General features: G+C 39.6%; 2 protein-coding genes across 3 annotated transcripts in view; one reads left to right on the top strand and one right to left on the bottom strand.

Moving 5' to 3' along the window:
- The window catches only part of LOC119733237 (beta-galactosidase-1-like protein 2), a 31,355-nt gene extending 26,360 nt beyond the window's left edge, over nt 1–4,995 (top strand). For both annotated transcript variants that reach the window (XM_038206823.1, XM_038206824.1), the window contains exons 17-20: nt 89–209; nt 1,351–1,467; nt 2,267–2,389; nt 4,220–4,995. In XM_038206823.1, coding sequence (XP_038062751.1) covers nt 89–209; nt 1,351–1,467; nt 2,267–2,368 — 340 coding nt within the window. In that variant the 3' untranslated portion in view covers nt 2,369–2,389; nt 4,220–4,995. The remainder of the gene's footprint in view (nt 1–88; nt 210–1,350; nt 1,468–2,266; nt 2,390–4,219) is intronic.
- A 3,025-nt stretch (nt 4,996–8,020) lies between these two features.
- Nucleotides 8,021–15,040, bottom strand: LOC119733235 (N-alpha-acetyltransferase 50-like). The gene is made up of 5 exons (XM_038206822.1): nt 14,787–15,040; nt 14,005–14,141; nt 13,275–13,397; nt 12,308–12,374; nt 8,021–11,362 (listed from the first exon to the last, which is right to left on the bottom strand). Exons 1-5 carry the CDS (start codon nt 14,792–14,794, stop codon nt 11,215–11,217), a joined length of 483 nt encoding a protein of 160 aa, XP_038062750.1. The 5' UTR covers nt 14,795–15,040; the 3' UTR covers nt 8,021–11,214.
- Between the last annotated feature and the right edge of the window lie 28 nt (nt 15,041–15,068).

Genomic DNA, 15,068 nt, shown 5'->3' with positions numbered 1-15,068 from the left:
AAGTTACCATTTCTATTGGTGACCGATTGTTTTGTAGTAAGTTATGAATATGTTTACATGTATTTGTATTTGTTGTCTTTTTGGAAAGGTTGTCTTCATCAAGCAAATGGAAGGAGTATCAAAAGGTGGAAGGCGGACGACCTGCACTCTTCAAAGCAACGTTAGACGTTTCTGACAAACAACCTAAGGATACTTTTGTAGACATGACTGTACGTGCATGTAGCCTTGCCGATATTGTTTTAAATGATATATATTTACAGTTACATGAAAGTTAAAGGGGCACTAGGTCCTGAAATCCCCGAAAAATGTTATGTTTTGGATTGTTTACTTAGCCTATTTCAAACATCTGGTTGAAAGGAAACCAACCTAATGTCTTAACGTTCCCGAGAAAAGACGGAAAAAAACCTCTGTTTACATCGGACATGACGGAGTATGAATACGTTTTTCGTTTCTTTCTCATGTACGCTATACACGTTGTGTGTCTCGGGAACAGCGCGCGGTGACCAATCACCAATGCAAAAAATTGTGGTTTCTTCAACGTCCGCAAAAGGCGAACACTTTACGCGTACGAATGAAATCACAACTAGCATCCAAACAGCTCGAATATGGGGTCGCAAAAGTGGACCCCGAAATTCGTTCTCGCACGCATAATACAGGAATAACACAAAAACGCCCAGTTGTGAAAGGATAGTTGTGTAGATGTTTACATCCTACTTTTAAAAGTTATTTCCGATTATCATCATCTCGTTCAAAGCGCGTTTTGTAGCCCAATTGGGCTGTTCCAGGACCAAGGGTCCCTTTAAATAGGAACTATAGAATTACCTACACGTAGGACAATATTTAGAAACCCTTAACCCTCCTGCTGTTTAAACAGTCACAGACAGTCAAAATTCCATTCAATTTCCCTGCAATGCCTTTAACACAGACTAGTCACAAACAATCGGTTCATATTTCAAGCAAGCACTCTGACTAGTTGAATTCAGTTGACAGACAAAAGCAGGAAACTGTGGGCACAGCTGTCTTATCAATCACTCACAGTCAAGTTACTTATTTAGAAATGTTCTGTATTTTTTTTCACAAGGCCATAAAAAAAAGAGTTCTGCTTCCCATTACATGGCATTTGAAAATAGGGTAGGGTAGGTGGGGAATTTGGGTTTTTTTGGGCCATTTTTTTTGTGTACGATCAAATGGAGGTGTACAAGTGATATTTGTCAACGGTTTCCCATAAAAAAATTAGGCTAGGGGCTGTCAGAATAGGGTAGGTAGGGAAACCGGAAGCAGAACTATTATTTTTTGGGACCCAATCATTGCATTTTTAAATCCGTTATCACACTGTATTTATCTGGACAGGGGTGGGAAAAGGGAGTGATATTTGTCAACGGTTTCAACTTGGGTCGCTATTGGAGCGTCGGCCCGACTTCAACCTACTATCTGCCTGGGCCGCTATTGAAACAGGGCAAAAATGAGGTGGGTATTCTTTTTTCTTAAATTGTTTTATTTCATACGCCATGCCTTGTAATGGTTCTATGCATCATTTTAAATTGGCACTGTATAGATTAACACTTTCAGTGCCCACAAAATTTGAAAAGTTTAACCCTAAAGTGCCCAACTTCGATCGTTTTTTGTAATTGTTCAAAATTCTGTAAAAAAAAAATGTAAATAAGTTTTACTCACTAAATTTGTTGTTGCTCTCTGGTATATCCTTGGTACATTGGAAAGTCAATAGTAGTCACGTACACAGTGATGCACCCTGAAACACTGTCCTGCACACAGGGGAATTCCGCACATTTTGCAGAAAATACGAGTGTCAGTGCTGCGCCCTCTTGCAAGAACTCGAATGAAACAAATAAATACAGGTCGTACCTGAATGAAAATGATATTATAAGAAAGAGCGAGAGCACCCCCTTGTGATAACATGTTACTCTACCTCGTACATGTACGAGGTTTGGCGATTTTATGTACGAACATTACCTCGTACATGTACGAGGTTGGTACTTCGAACTAACAAATATACCTCGTACATGTACGACTTTGGCACTGAAAGAGTTAAAGTGGTGTTAAGTTGTAATGGCATTGTGAGGACTTGTGAAGACTGTGAGGACTTTTCAAGTCTTCAGCAGACTTAATTTGAGGACATGTTGGGACTTGTGATGGACTTATGAGGACTTGACCACAAAACTAAATCTTAATTGTGGCAACAAATTTTGTTACTGACATGAAGATACAAAGTAAACTCTTTTCTTTTTCTTTCCTTGTCGGATTTCAGATAATCATTTTCGAACTCCATCAGAGCAGCAGCAAAATCAATCTAACAGATACACATAGCCTGGGCGAAACCGTCCACGTGAAGAACGACGAGGATGAGTGATGAGATAGGTTGCAATAAAAGGTAAGAACCAGGTTAGGCTTTTTTTACAACAATAATAATGCGGTGATGACGCTTTATGCCAAAGGTCTCCAAACGCTTCACAATTATTACCCCTCCCCCAGGCCTGTTCATCTAGTCTGAGAATTACCCGTTATCCACTTTACCCAGTCCCCGGTCTAAAGTCTGATATCATATCAATTCCTTTTCGCACCCTTTCAATGCACCACACAACCGCTCGAACATCCCCATATTGGAACGATACATGGAATCAGCGGGGTATTTTCAGTTTTTATGTCATAACTAACAAACAGGGTAAACGTTTTCGTCCTTAACCCTTACTCTCTAAGGGTAGTTTACTGCATGTCAGTTGGTTATGCCAATGCCCTCCAGCTGCAGTTTATTGGCAGATAGTTCGTCTTAACAGTGAAGGCTCCAATTGGCAGGAGTTGGAGGCCCTGGAGGGTGCCTGATACTGACCAGCTGGGGGCACTCACTTTGTTATCAGAGGACTCTCATTGTTCTCTGTGGCATGTATTGGAGTGCCTGTCCAGTTACCCTTGAAATGACATGGCAGATATTGGAGGGGCATGCAAAAAACATAGGAGATTTTCTTGAGGCACATATTGGCATGCGTTGGAGGGTCTAGTAGGGTAAGGGTTAATCAAGTATTATGAAGACTATATAATATGCTTCAATTTATATTAGAAAAGAAGCCGACTAAACCCCGTCATTTTTGGGATAAACTTCACAGCTGTCCCAAGTTTTTGGTTCAAATGTGTGTGTAAAGTCGCTTTTCCGCTTAGTTTATGCCGCACTGACCATCTTCACCTCGCCATAATTTCCGCTAGTGCCCTCCGTTGACTTAATCGCACAGTAGACTTGGTGATTCATAAGCTATCAATGTAAAATTCATCATGATTGGGCAATGTTAACCCCCGTCCAGTATGAGACAAAGAATATCCATCCAATAAAGTAAGCTCTTTGATCCATGTGGTTGTGGGGGGGACGTTGTATTTACACAATGCTCAAGGCCAAAGATTAAGAGATAAGAGTGCAGGCATAGCAGCTTTCAGAGGAGCGTTTTTACTATGGAAGGAATTGTATGTGATCTAAGCATGCAGATTGATGTGATCTCGCGCCTCAGCCAATTGGAGTCGACTTTACTTAATTGTGACGTCATTTCAATCCCAAATCAGGACTAAATGTTTGATTGGTCAATTTGAATGCAGTGTTTTGTAATACAACAGCCAGGCGCGTATCACGTAACATAATACAGAGCGCTTGACCACAGCCTTTGTTTGCTGTGTCTAGGTTTTTTATATCCATGTCTATGAAGCGACAACGGATGAATGACTGAAGACCTGATATAGAAAGTGCCCTCTGATTGGTCAAAATCCAGAGGTCAAGAGGCGATCGTCTTGCATAATTAATCAGCAACTCTGCTCACATATCATAGACCATGGCTCTTCGCCATGGTCTATTACATAGACTACTGTTCATAAATGAGACTAATTACTGCAGCATCTTCGAGATCTGCGCATTCTGGTCTCTACCTTCACAGGTACCCATTTGTTCTCCTGGGTGGAGAGAAGCAATGGTAGTAAAGTGTCTTGCCCAAGAACACAAGCACATTTCCCTGTTAGGATTTGAACCCACGTATTACACCAAGGTACAGAGTTGTAATGACTCGAGTCAATGACTCGACTCGACTCGACTCAAATCTGACTCGAGTCACAATTTTTGGTGACTCGACTCGACTCAAGTCCCTTTGGGTAAATGACACTGCTCAACTGTGTACATACTGACTTGTGTTTGCACATTTATTGTTTCTTTTGTTTATTTTATTTATAGTGTTTCAATCGCATTGGCCAGAGAATGAAGTGCATTATCCCTGCATATGGTATTTAGAAATGATGTCAGGTCATGTGATCACCGGCCAGCCAATCAGATTTGTTCCCTGCAGCATCTCTAATATGAGGGGAAGTATACAAGGCCTTTTTAATGGGATTTTAATTGTTTTAAATTTACAAGAATTTTGTATTCAGAACAGATTAGACTTCTGATTTCTTTCATTAATTAAAAACAAAGAAGTTTACATGTACTATCCAAATTAGGATTTTTTTTCAAGTGTGTTGCCTTTTGCAATTTGTAGGAAATAGACAAGTATCACCATTAATATCTGAGACAATCTACTCATTCCTATTGGTCAAGAGTCTGTCACATGGGTGCTTTTAAACTGCTGATAAAACAACAGCTGGTTTTAAACACAGTTCATGCGCCGCGCACACCAATTTCCATATAAGGAGATATTTAGCAGTGCGTGCACGAGGCACATATCGTAGACATGGCCAGAGGGGTGTTTCACAAGATATAGAGTAAACTGTTGAATAAATTTGTTGGGAAATTTGTGATTTTTTGACTGTTTAGACTTCTTGACGGAAAGGTAAATTTATGAACAGGAATACATTATGTGCTTAGATGGTTTTGAACAAGTATTTTTAAAACTGGTTGGGGCAAGTGCACTTGTTTAAAACAGGTCAAGCACATATTTATTCCCTTTATTTAAAGAGTTTACAATTTTGAGTTAATAAAAGCAACTCAATGTGGCTTGATATTATTAACAACTCCTTTTTTGGTTCAGTTTGCTTTGTTTCCCTTAGAGAAGATTACGACAAAGGTATTTTTTTACTTTTAGTAAAATGATAAAATTTGAGCATTAATTGCTATCTTTGTTTGCAGCTGGGAATGTTACAATGTTATATCATGTACAAAAATAGATAACTTTTGTGTGGAAAAGTTTCAAAGTAAGTGGTTGTCTTCAGGGTTCGACCGTAACTTTTTTCTTCACTAGCCAGCCGGGCTACTGAAACAGACTTTATACTAGCCCGCAGCAAGGGTGGATCCAGAACACAATTTTCTGGGGGGCCCCAAAAAATTTTGGACCCCCAAAAAGTGGGTCCAAAAAATTACGCCGTGGGGTTCGGGGCCCGCTTAAGGGCCCCGAAAAATTTTTGGATTCTAGATGCTCGGTGGTGCGATCTGAGGCAATTTCTGACCACTTTAACCAATGTTTTTTTGAGGAAAAGATGGTGGTGTACTCATTGCCTGCCTTTATTGCGATGTCACATAAAAAAAAAAAAATTGGTCTCGTTTTTTTTGGGGGGGGGCCATGGCCCCCTTTGGCCCCCCCTCCCCCCCCGGATCCGCCCTTGGCCCGCAGGCATGTTCACTAGCCCGCATGTGTTTTTCTTTTATATTGTCTCATAAACATGTGGGCCTGAAAGTTGAACCCTGGTGGCGCACAAATTTATAGGTTTTATTTCTGAATTTAATGATTTATTTCTTCCTGTCCTTTCATCTTTGCCGTATCACAATACTTTTTGACTCGCCAGCTGGGCTTCTTAAGAAATAGTTTGACTAGCCCGCCGCTGTTTTGACTAGCATTTGGCTAGCGGGCTATTGCTAATTTCGAACCCTGTTGTACTTTAAATATGATCTGGGATAAAAGTAAGTTCTTCAATGCTTTAATGTGGATTTCATATTGATATTTTGCTTCTGACTAGCGCCGTTTGCTGAAACAGACTCTTAACTAGCCCGCAAACTAGTTTGCTGAAACAGACTCATAACTAGCCTGCTTTTATGTGGATTTCATATTGATATTTTGCTTCCGACTAGCGCCGTTTGCGAAGACATTGATTAATTGGGTAATCGTCAGCATAGGGCTGGATAGCTCAGTTGGTAGAGCACCGGAACGGCAATCCGGAGGTCGCAGGTTCAAACCCCACTCTAGTGAATTTCCTTGTCTTACCTTTGTTAAAATAATGTATATATTTCGACAGATTGTTTTATTGGAATATGTCTTTCATGAGTTAATGAATAGATCACTGATTCTCTAGAGTCATGATAGTTTTAAATTGTTGCAGCTGAGTCAGCACATGTGCCCCCACAAATTTTGTATTTTTTCAGTTGGCCAAAATGTCTTTTGTCAATGGATATAGCGAGGCATTAGTGGGGCCCGACTGGGAAAAACTACAATAGGATGTTTGTGATATGTGCTCCCATGATATATGATGCGCGATCAAGCTACACGAGTCGTTTGTCGACCCTGGTAAAACAAATTTCACAGATTTGAAAAGAGCACGATCTCATCAGCATTACTGCTGTGAAAACCGTATGCTGGTACCATCTTCAAGTCAGAACACCAAGAAATGTGATGAAGTGGTCCTATTTTGGCCTGAATCTTGAAATGAAAATCCCCGACAAATATGACTCATTGAGCTATTGTATGAACTATATTCCGAAACCATGTAGTACCCAGACCCTCTTCTTTGGTTGTATAAACAAAGTCTTTGGAGAGTCGAGTGCATTTTCAAAGTATTTTCTCACAAAATTGGCAATGTTTCTCAGTCCCAGATTCATGTCTTTTCAACATGTTTGCAGTGACTGACCTTCATTGCGATAAAACATGATATCGTTTCAGTTTGCGGTAACACCATGGGTCATAACTACTGCTTAGGAGATATTAGTTCTGAAAAGAACTTGTCCTGCTTATTATCAACTTTCGCTAAGTAGTTTTAGTTTTGATAAGAACAGTCCTGCTTTAAGTTGTAAAGAAATTGTCTTTTGTCTTTGGGAGACGCTACCGATACTCCACCATGCAAAGCCTAAAATCTTAGATAAAACATGATAAAAAAAGTGGTATCAGGATGCAGCGTTCTTTCCAAATACAGTCGAGTCTCGTTAATACAAACTCGTTCAGACCTAGCAAAATTGTTTGTTATATCAGAATTTTGTATCAAGAGGAACATCAGTCCAATTCATTGTGCACATAAATGCACAGTCGGGGCTAAGGCTTTATGTTTGTTATAACCAGAATTTTGTATTAACAGAGTTTGTACTAACGAGATTCGCCTGTATTGATTTCTTAGTGGGAAAATTAACCCTATTAAACGATCCCCATTCAGTCAAACTCCAGCACCAGGGTTTGTTGGAATCTGTTGGGATGAGAACTGCACTGGTAAACTGATTATGCTTTACATGGGGTCAGGCATACCACTAATATAGAGAGTTCGACTGTTTATGTGTAATCAACCATGTGATGTTGGAATTTGCAAGTGTGGGGAAGGTTCCTAGTCATATCACCCTAGGGGGTTTGGGTTAGGCCTAATCAGCCCGTCAGAAATGGATCCCACAAAAAGGAGAAAAGTTTGCGTGATATGTTTTATCAGATACCGCTGTTTTTTTTGGCGATGGTTACTGGCTACATACAAATTGGCAATAAAATTACCTTCTTTTTTTTGAACGTTTTGGTTTCCATAGTAATTTAGGAAAGTAGTCCTAAATATTTTTCCTTTAAATTTTTGTATTTTTAATAGTCGAGGATGCTATTTTTATATTTTGCTTGATTGGTTTAAAAACTTTGAATTTGTAGTAAACAAACGAATGAATAGTGTGTAGCAAGGTATTTAAATATCAATTAAATATATGTATATTTGAGGTTTTTTCAGCAAACTTCTTTTCAATGTAGTGATTTAAACTGATGATAAACATTTCTTCTGGTACATATTCTACAAAGTTGGCAAACCACGTTAGATCAACAGTTTTCCGCTGGACTGCCGCGGAAAGAAAGCTTTCACGTTTTAATACAAAATGTTAATTTAACAGAGCAATTTATCGGTTTCATACAAAATCAACAAGAAATTTTGAAAACTGTTAATTTCTGCAATTTTGACACAACGTAAACAAAGTTCAGTTTATACAATATGAACGTTCCATACGTGAACATCATTATGTTGAAAAAAGATAATGGGGCAATAACATTAATAAAATGGTGAAATGTTGATGCTGATTTTATTTCATTTTTTTTTTGGACAAATTTTATGCCGTCTTTGTACACAATATGATTGACCTCAACATTTAATGAGAATACAGCATTATATCAGTTATCCCAGAAGTGCCACAAACTCAGACTTAATATCCCTTACATAAAATACTTTAATTTGCGACGGATCAACACACCTTGGAAATTCCTAGTTTTTGAGTAAAATCCATATATCTATTTCGTGATAACCTTGTGGAGACGTATTCACCTATAGAAATTGCCCTGTGGAGACGTATACAATCTTTTGTTCCCTGTTGTGCACATGTCTCCACAGGGTACCATGTACCAGATCACTTGTATGCTGTACAAACTTTTCAGCAGTTAGCCTATTACACCTATGTGCAGAGGGAATGATGCGCACATATTAGGATTCCTACATATTCTGGTTCACGCGCATAGCTTAAGTGTATGTTGACAACTTGACATCAACGCGCTTACCAGCTCGTGAACCAGAACAAAGACAGATGACATCACATTTGGGCACTCTATTGGATAATATAGCATGGTTTGTTGCCATGGATCTCTGTGACATCACACTTGAGTACTCTATTGGATAATATGGCACGGTTTGTTGCCATGGATATCTATGACATCACACTTGGGTACTCTATTGGATAATATGGCACGGTTTGTTGCCATGGATCTCTATGACATCACACTTCGGTACTCTATTGGATAATATGGCACGGTTTGTTGCCATGGATCAACCAATTAGGATCAAGAATTCAAATTTGCTTGAAGATACAAATTCAATGGGTAGTGTATTGTTTTTGCTTTTTGTATTATGTACTTTGTTCTCCCAACTTGTTAGCTCATAAAACAACACAAAAAGGTTGTCAAAACGGAAGTGGTGCAACTAAATACAACAACATGGACAATCTTTTATTGAAGAAAACAGAAGAAAAAGTGACACCAACTGTGAAACAGCTAGGTCGTCAAAAAATGAAACAAAACATAGAAATCACCTCATCATAAATACCACCATTTTCACTTGAGTCGACTCTCGTTAATACAAACTCTGTTACATGTAATTCAACTTATTAACTCTCTTAACTCTCGTTTATACATGTACAAACTCTGTTAATGCAAATTCTGGTTATAGTGAACAAAAACATGTTTGCCCCATCTCGACTGTGCATTAATGTGCACAATGAATGGGACTGAGCTCCTTGTAATACAAGATTTACATGTAGGTATAACAATTTTGCTAGCTGCGGCTGAGTTTGTAATAATGAGAGTTGACTGTAAGTAAATTTCTTTATCGTTTCAAAGTGATTCCAGCGAAGTTGGTTGGAAAGTTGTTTGGAATTGTACAAGGAATACCTGATACGTTAAGCCTACTGTGCATTTATTTCCCTGCAACTTGTAACAGATATTTAATTAGTAAGGCTGACACAAATGTACCAAATGTTCGATCATTTCGATGATCAACCGAATGTTTGAACAGTTTTTTTTCGGTTTGACTAAAAAACCTGCCACACTATGCACACACACACGATTGTTACATTCGGTGGTAACTTTTTGGTTGCACATCAATTTGAATGTGCAACTTTTGCGTGCAACTTTTAACCGGCATGCCACCTGTTTTAATTGCATCGTTGGCGCTCTTATGTCAGAGGCCATTTTTTTGGTGGCAACTTTTTGGTTGCACACAAATTTGAATGTGCAACTTTTGCGTGCAACTTTTAACCGACATTCCACCTTTTTTAATCGCATGTTTGGGCGCTTTTATGTCAGATGCCAGTTTTTTGTCGGTGGTAACTATTTGGTCGCACACAAATTGGAATGTGCAACTTTTGCGTGCGACTTTTAACCGGCATGCCACCTTTTTTAATCACATGGTTGGGCGGTTTAATGTCAGTTTTTTGTTGGTGGTAACTTTTTGGTCGCACACCAATTTGAATGTGCAACTTTTGCGTGCAACTTTCAACCAACACGCCACGCAGATGTGGCTGGTGTGTGTAAAACTTGATCAGAGAGTTTCGAATATTCAAATATTTGGTCAAATGCAGTTTCAAATAATTGAATACTAAATTATTCGAAAATGGACAGCCCTATTAATTCAAATACTCCTTAATACAAGAAATGGGCAGGATGAACAAGAGACAATTTTTGTGGAGCATTTGACATCACAATGCTTTGAATGTATGCCATACAGGATGTATGTTACAACTAATACCAAAAGTTTACACTAGCAACCTGCACATGTAAATTACTGGCCACCAAATTACAGTACACTAATGTAGAAGCCAGTGGCCAGCTGGCCACTAAATCATTCTAGTTTGGTAACCAGTTGGCCACTATCTTGTACTACTTTGGCAGCCAGTTCGACAGGCCAATACATGTATCAGAAACGTTTATCAACCAGAGACCAGGTGCCCATTGAATCAGTCTAGATCGGAAGCCGAAGGCCAGCTGGTAAATGAATCTAGTTTGGCTGACAGAAGCCAGCTGGCCATTATAAATTTGTGAATTTAGTGGCCAGTTGGCCACCAAATTAGACTATTTTAGCAACCAGCATTCAAGTTTCGTAACTACATGCAAACTGGCCACAAAATCTGTTTAGATTAGTATCCAGTTGGCCACCAAATCAGACTACCTGTACATGTGGTTTGGCAGCCAGAGGCCAACTGGCCACCAAATCAGTGAAATTATTTAATAGGAAGAGCCAGTTGGCTGTCTAACTAGTCCATTTTGGAAGCCAGTTGGTCTAGTTTGGTAGCCAAAGGCCACCTGGCCATTAAATCAGTCAATTTTGGCCACCAGAGGCCATCTGGTGACCAAATCTAGTTAAGCGACATGAGGCCAGAAAGCCATCAAAGTCTAGTTTGCGTGCTAAGGCTAAATCGGTCTCGTTTGGCCGCCAGAGGCCAACTGGCCACCGAATCAGTCTAGTAGTTTAACTGCCAGAGGCAAGCAACTCCTGTCCAGTCGGAGAGTCATTTTCCGTTCAGTGTTCTCATTTTTACACTCCTTTGATTTGTAACGTCTTCTGTAGAACATGAGCATCAGCCGGCTCGATTCTCTTGTAGTAGTGCTCCTTCGTCTCAATGATTTCAAAGTCAAACTTCTTGTAGAACTCTATTGCCGATTCATTATTAATTTGTACATGTCTGGGGAGTGATACAGAAAGAAGAAAACAGTTATTTCATTTTGTGTTTAATGCACAACTTGCTGATGTTTAATAATTCAGGGTTTATATTACTTGTCAATCATGGGAACATTTCTGAAAAATTCAACTTTGGATGAGTTACAGCTCGGTCGAGTCATATCTGCAACGAGTTCCGTATCAGGTATAAATTGCAGGATTCTGATCAACTTTCCCGCAATGAAGTTATCAGTATTGATGAGTCAAGCAGTTGCTAATGAAAATTTGCCCGGAACATGTCGGGGACAAATGCAGAGCTTCTTTCCGACAAAGTGAATGATTCTACCCTCAACTTGACTGAAACTCATCCGGGACACGAATTGAGACGAGCCATTTGCTAACCATAGTGGGAAACACTCCTCTAAACAAACAATCACAGTGATATGGTTTTATTTGGAAAACACAAAAGGTGACTCTGGTGTTTAACTTTGAAAATTAAAGGTCGGTGCTCCGTCAAAAAATGGAGGGGGGCGCTATTTGCAGATGAACATTTAATTTACATATGGGCAACAGATTTTAGGCCATTTATAACAGTTAGGTACAATACTGGCTCAGCATCATTTTTTGTTTAATACATCAGTGACCAGGGACTCTGAGGCAGTTTGGCCTTGAGACTTTTGACCTGATGGATTGCTGCAATGGGCAGGCTTGTCAGTTTGGCAAGTGTTGCACTTTACTGCTTTTGGCAGAGTTCCTGGCCAAAATACACCCTGGAGGTTAAGGGTACATGTAGTCCCACTTGTTGGTCTTTTTTATTATTATTTTATTTTTTTTAAAGCATGGTGGCAACTTTTGAAGCATGGCGGCAACTTTTGAAGCTTGGCAGGTGCCTCAGAAAGCATGGCGGGGCACCGGGGTATTTTTACAGGTTGGAGAACACCGATTCTTGTCATTGATATGGTGTACTTACAGATAAATATTACTGATGTTGCCGTCTTTGCTGCAGTACTCAAGGACGTGTTTCAGCATCACTGTGCCTATTAAGGAATGACAAACAAATGTGAAAGTTTATGAAATTTCTACAAAATAGTTTTTGAAGTTACTTGTACCACTTTTCTTTTCACGATCTTGATTCTAAATCCTAAATCCAACAAGATCCAACAGCAAAGCATCTCTTGTTGGAATATTAATCTTAATTGTGAACAAAAGATATTTCGTTCTAGCTGTTAGAGTTCAAACTAATTTTTGAGCTTGGAAAACTACCTTCATGAGTTATAATCATAAGTCGATCAGATGTCAAACCGTCGCATCAGTGCAACAAGGTCGTAACTCCATTCTGCAACAAAGTCGTATCTCATGCGAATACGCTCCATGCAACAAGGTCGCATCTCGACATCCGTTGACTTTGCGTGTACATCCAGGTTTTTTTAAGTGAGATACGACCTTTTGACATTCTGAAACTCAGGTTTCACGTACGGCCCATTTTAGGAGATACAACCTTGTTGCACGGACACAAAGAAATCACAAGCCAATAACACCTCAATCGGAAGTCAAATCACAAGTTAATCATAAGTCAAATCACAAGTCAATCAGAAGTCAAATCACAAGTCAAATCACAAGTCAAATCACAAGGGAATCACAAAGTCAATCAGAAGTCAAATCACAAGACAATCACAAGTCAAATCACAAGTCAATCACAAGTCAAATCACAAGTCAATCAGAAGTCAAATCACAAGTCAATCACAAGTCAATCGCAAGTCAAATCACAAGTCAATCACAAGTCAATCGCAAGTCGATCGCAAGTCGATCACAAGTCAATCGCAAGTCTCACTGCAAGTCATATCACAATCTAAATCACAGTTCATTTGAATCAACGAGTTGAGACTGACTAACGATTGACTTGGTGATGAGGACTTTATCACATCACAGGAACCTACCGATCCCTAGTTTTCTGTAAGGAGCCAAGCAGCCCAGCGTCATGATGTACAGCCGTCTTGTTCCATCGTCCGTTGTGTCAATCCGACAGCAGACAGCACCGACCACAATGTCATTGAAATAGCCTTGAGACAAAAAGAAAAAAACCCTCAAATGTTAGAAATAATTATCCCTTTTTAAAACTGAGAGGTACTGGATTCTGAAGGTGCAGAATCTTGAAGAAAAGTTTCCTTTAAAAATTGAATTGAGTCTGCAAACTTGGTTGGTGAAATACTGAGGACATTTTCTTTGCCCCAGTGGAATTTTTGGAGAAATTTGCTGGCTAAACTGTGAGTAAAGTGGGCCTGATTTAGTTTTGCACGTTTCAGAGCACTCCAGAGCCCTGTCTGTTGGGGGGTTTGGGTTGGACTAGTCTAAAACATGTTCACATTCTTGAGAGCCCAAATTTTCGGACGTTGGATTCAGCAGACAACTGAAAATGAGGCACAGTGGATTGAGCAGGAAACTCCGGTTGGACTCTGTTGGATTTAGCAGGGCAGTCCTGAGGAAGTACTAGGGGGTTAGGGTTGGACTAGTCTCATACATGTTCACATTCTTCAGAGCCCACATATTCGGACTAAAACCAGAACGTGCTGTGAAATGTAGCAGGGGTCGTCGAAGTCAGGGGCCTAAAATCTCCTGAAGTGGATTTCGAATAAGCCACAGCCGAATGTCACAGGCTGTGGCACTCACATAATTTGGCCAGTTCACCCACATCCAGCACATCCTTGTAGAATTTGTCATTGTAGGAGACGGGGAACACGACCGAGTTGAGCCGCTTGAGCTGCTTGATGTTGTGCGGTGTGATGGCACCCAGTTCAATCCGTCCTCTGGTAAGCAAGAAATGTTAGAGAAAAAATACAGATGTAGTAAAAAAATGTAAAAATAGATGCTCAAAGCTCAGCATGGTAACCTATTGTTTTAACTTTTAACCAATCAAGCTACCAAAGCAATGTGGTTGTAACTTTTAACTTAACTTTGTATTTTTGCAATTCCGAAACAACACCTGTGAAAATTACGTTATGGCTGCCGTAACAATAGCCACTATATAATTTTTAACCCCTCCCCCCCCCCCCCAAAGAAAAAGACAAATACGGTAGTCTGAAGTTGTGCACAGGCAGACAGGCGGCTTAACAAATTTAAAAAAAAAAGAAATAGAAATGGAACCGGTCATATACAACTTAGTCAAGCAACTTAAACGTTAATTTAAAAAATGATCTGATCAAGATCATGCTGGTTCATTGTTGCGTTGATTGTCATGATTGTTTTAATTTATTTGTATGACATGTATGATGAGGTCATTATACTTTTACAGACCTATGCTAACATAAAGCAGGAGATCGTAACGGTTCAGCAAGTAAACAGGTAATTAAATATGCAATGCAATGGCAAAGTTGCAAGCCAACATTTATTACACTGCGTGCCGTTGGTACGGCATTCGTTAAAACCGCACGCACGATATCGTACGTACTCACCGTGTCATGACTAGGTTTATTTTTGGCAGAATCGGAGCCCTCCTTATTCGGCTAAGACTATTCTACCCAACCGATCGTTTGCATTCTAATAGAAGCGCCGAATTATCTGTTTCAAAACAGTAACTGCGGTCTGATTTTGCGAAAAGAACGACCTCAAAATTTTCCCGGCAAAAGTCTTCCGCGATCACGAAATTATTTTTAGCATGTGCGCGGAAACTGGTATCCTGTCCCAATTCTCGTTTTGAGTCATATCCAGAAATTGGTCACCACTTATTTTTTTCC

The sequence above is a fragment of the Patiria miniata genome, unplaced genomic scaffold, assembly GCF_015706575.1.
Source record: "Patiria miniata isolate m_02_andy unplaced genomic scaffold, ASM1570657v1 HiC_scaffold_25, whole genome shotgun sequence".
NCBI lineage: Eukaryota > Metazoa > Echinodermata > Asteroidea > Valvatida > Asterinidae > Patiria > Patiria miniata.
Note: the sequence above shows the minus strand (reverse complement) of the source record. Positions and strands in the feature narration are given on the sequence as shown.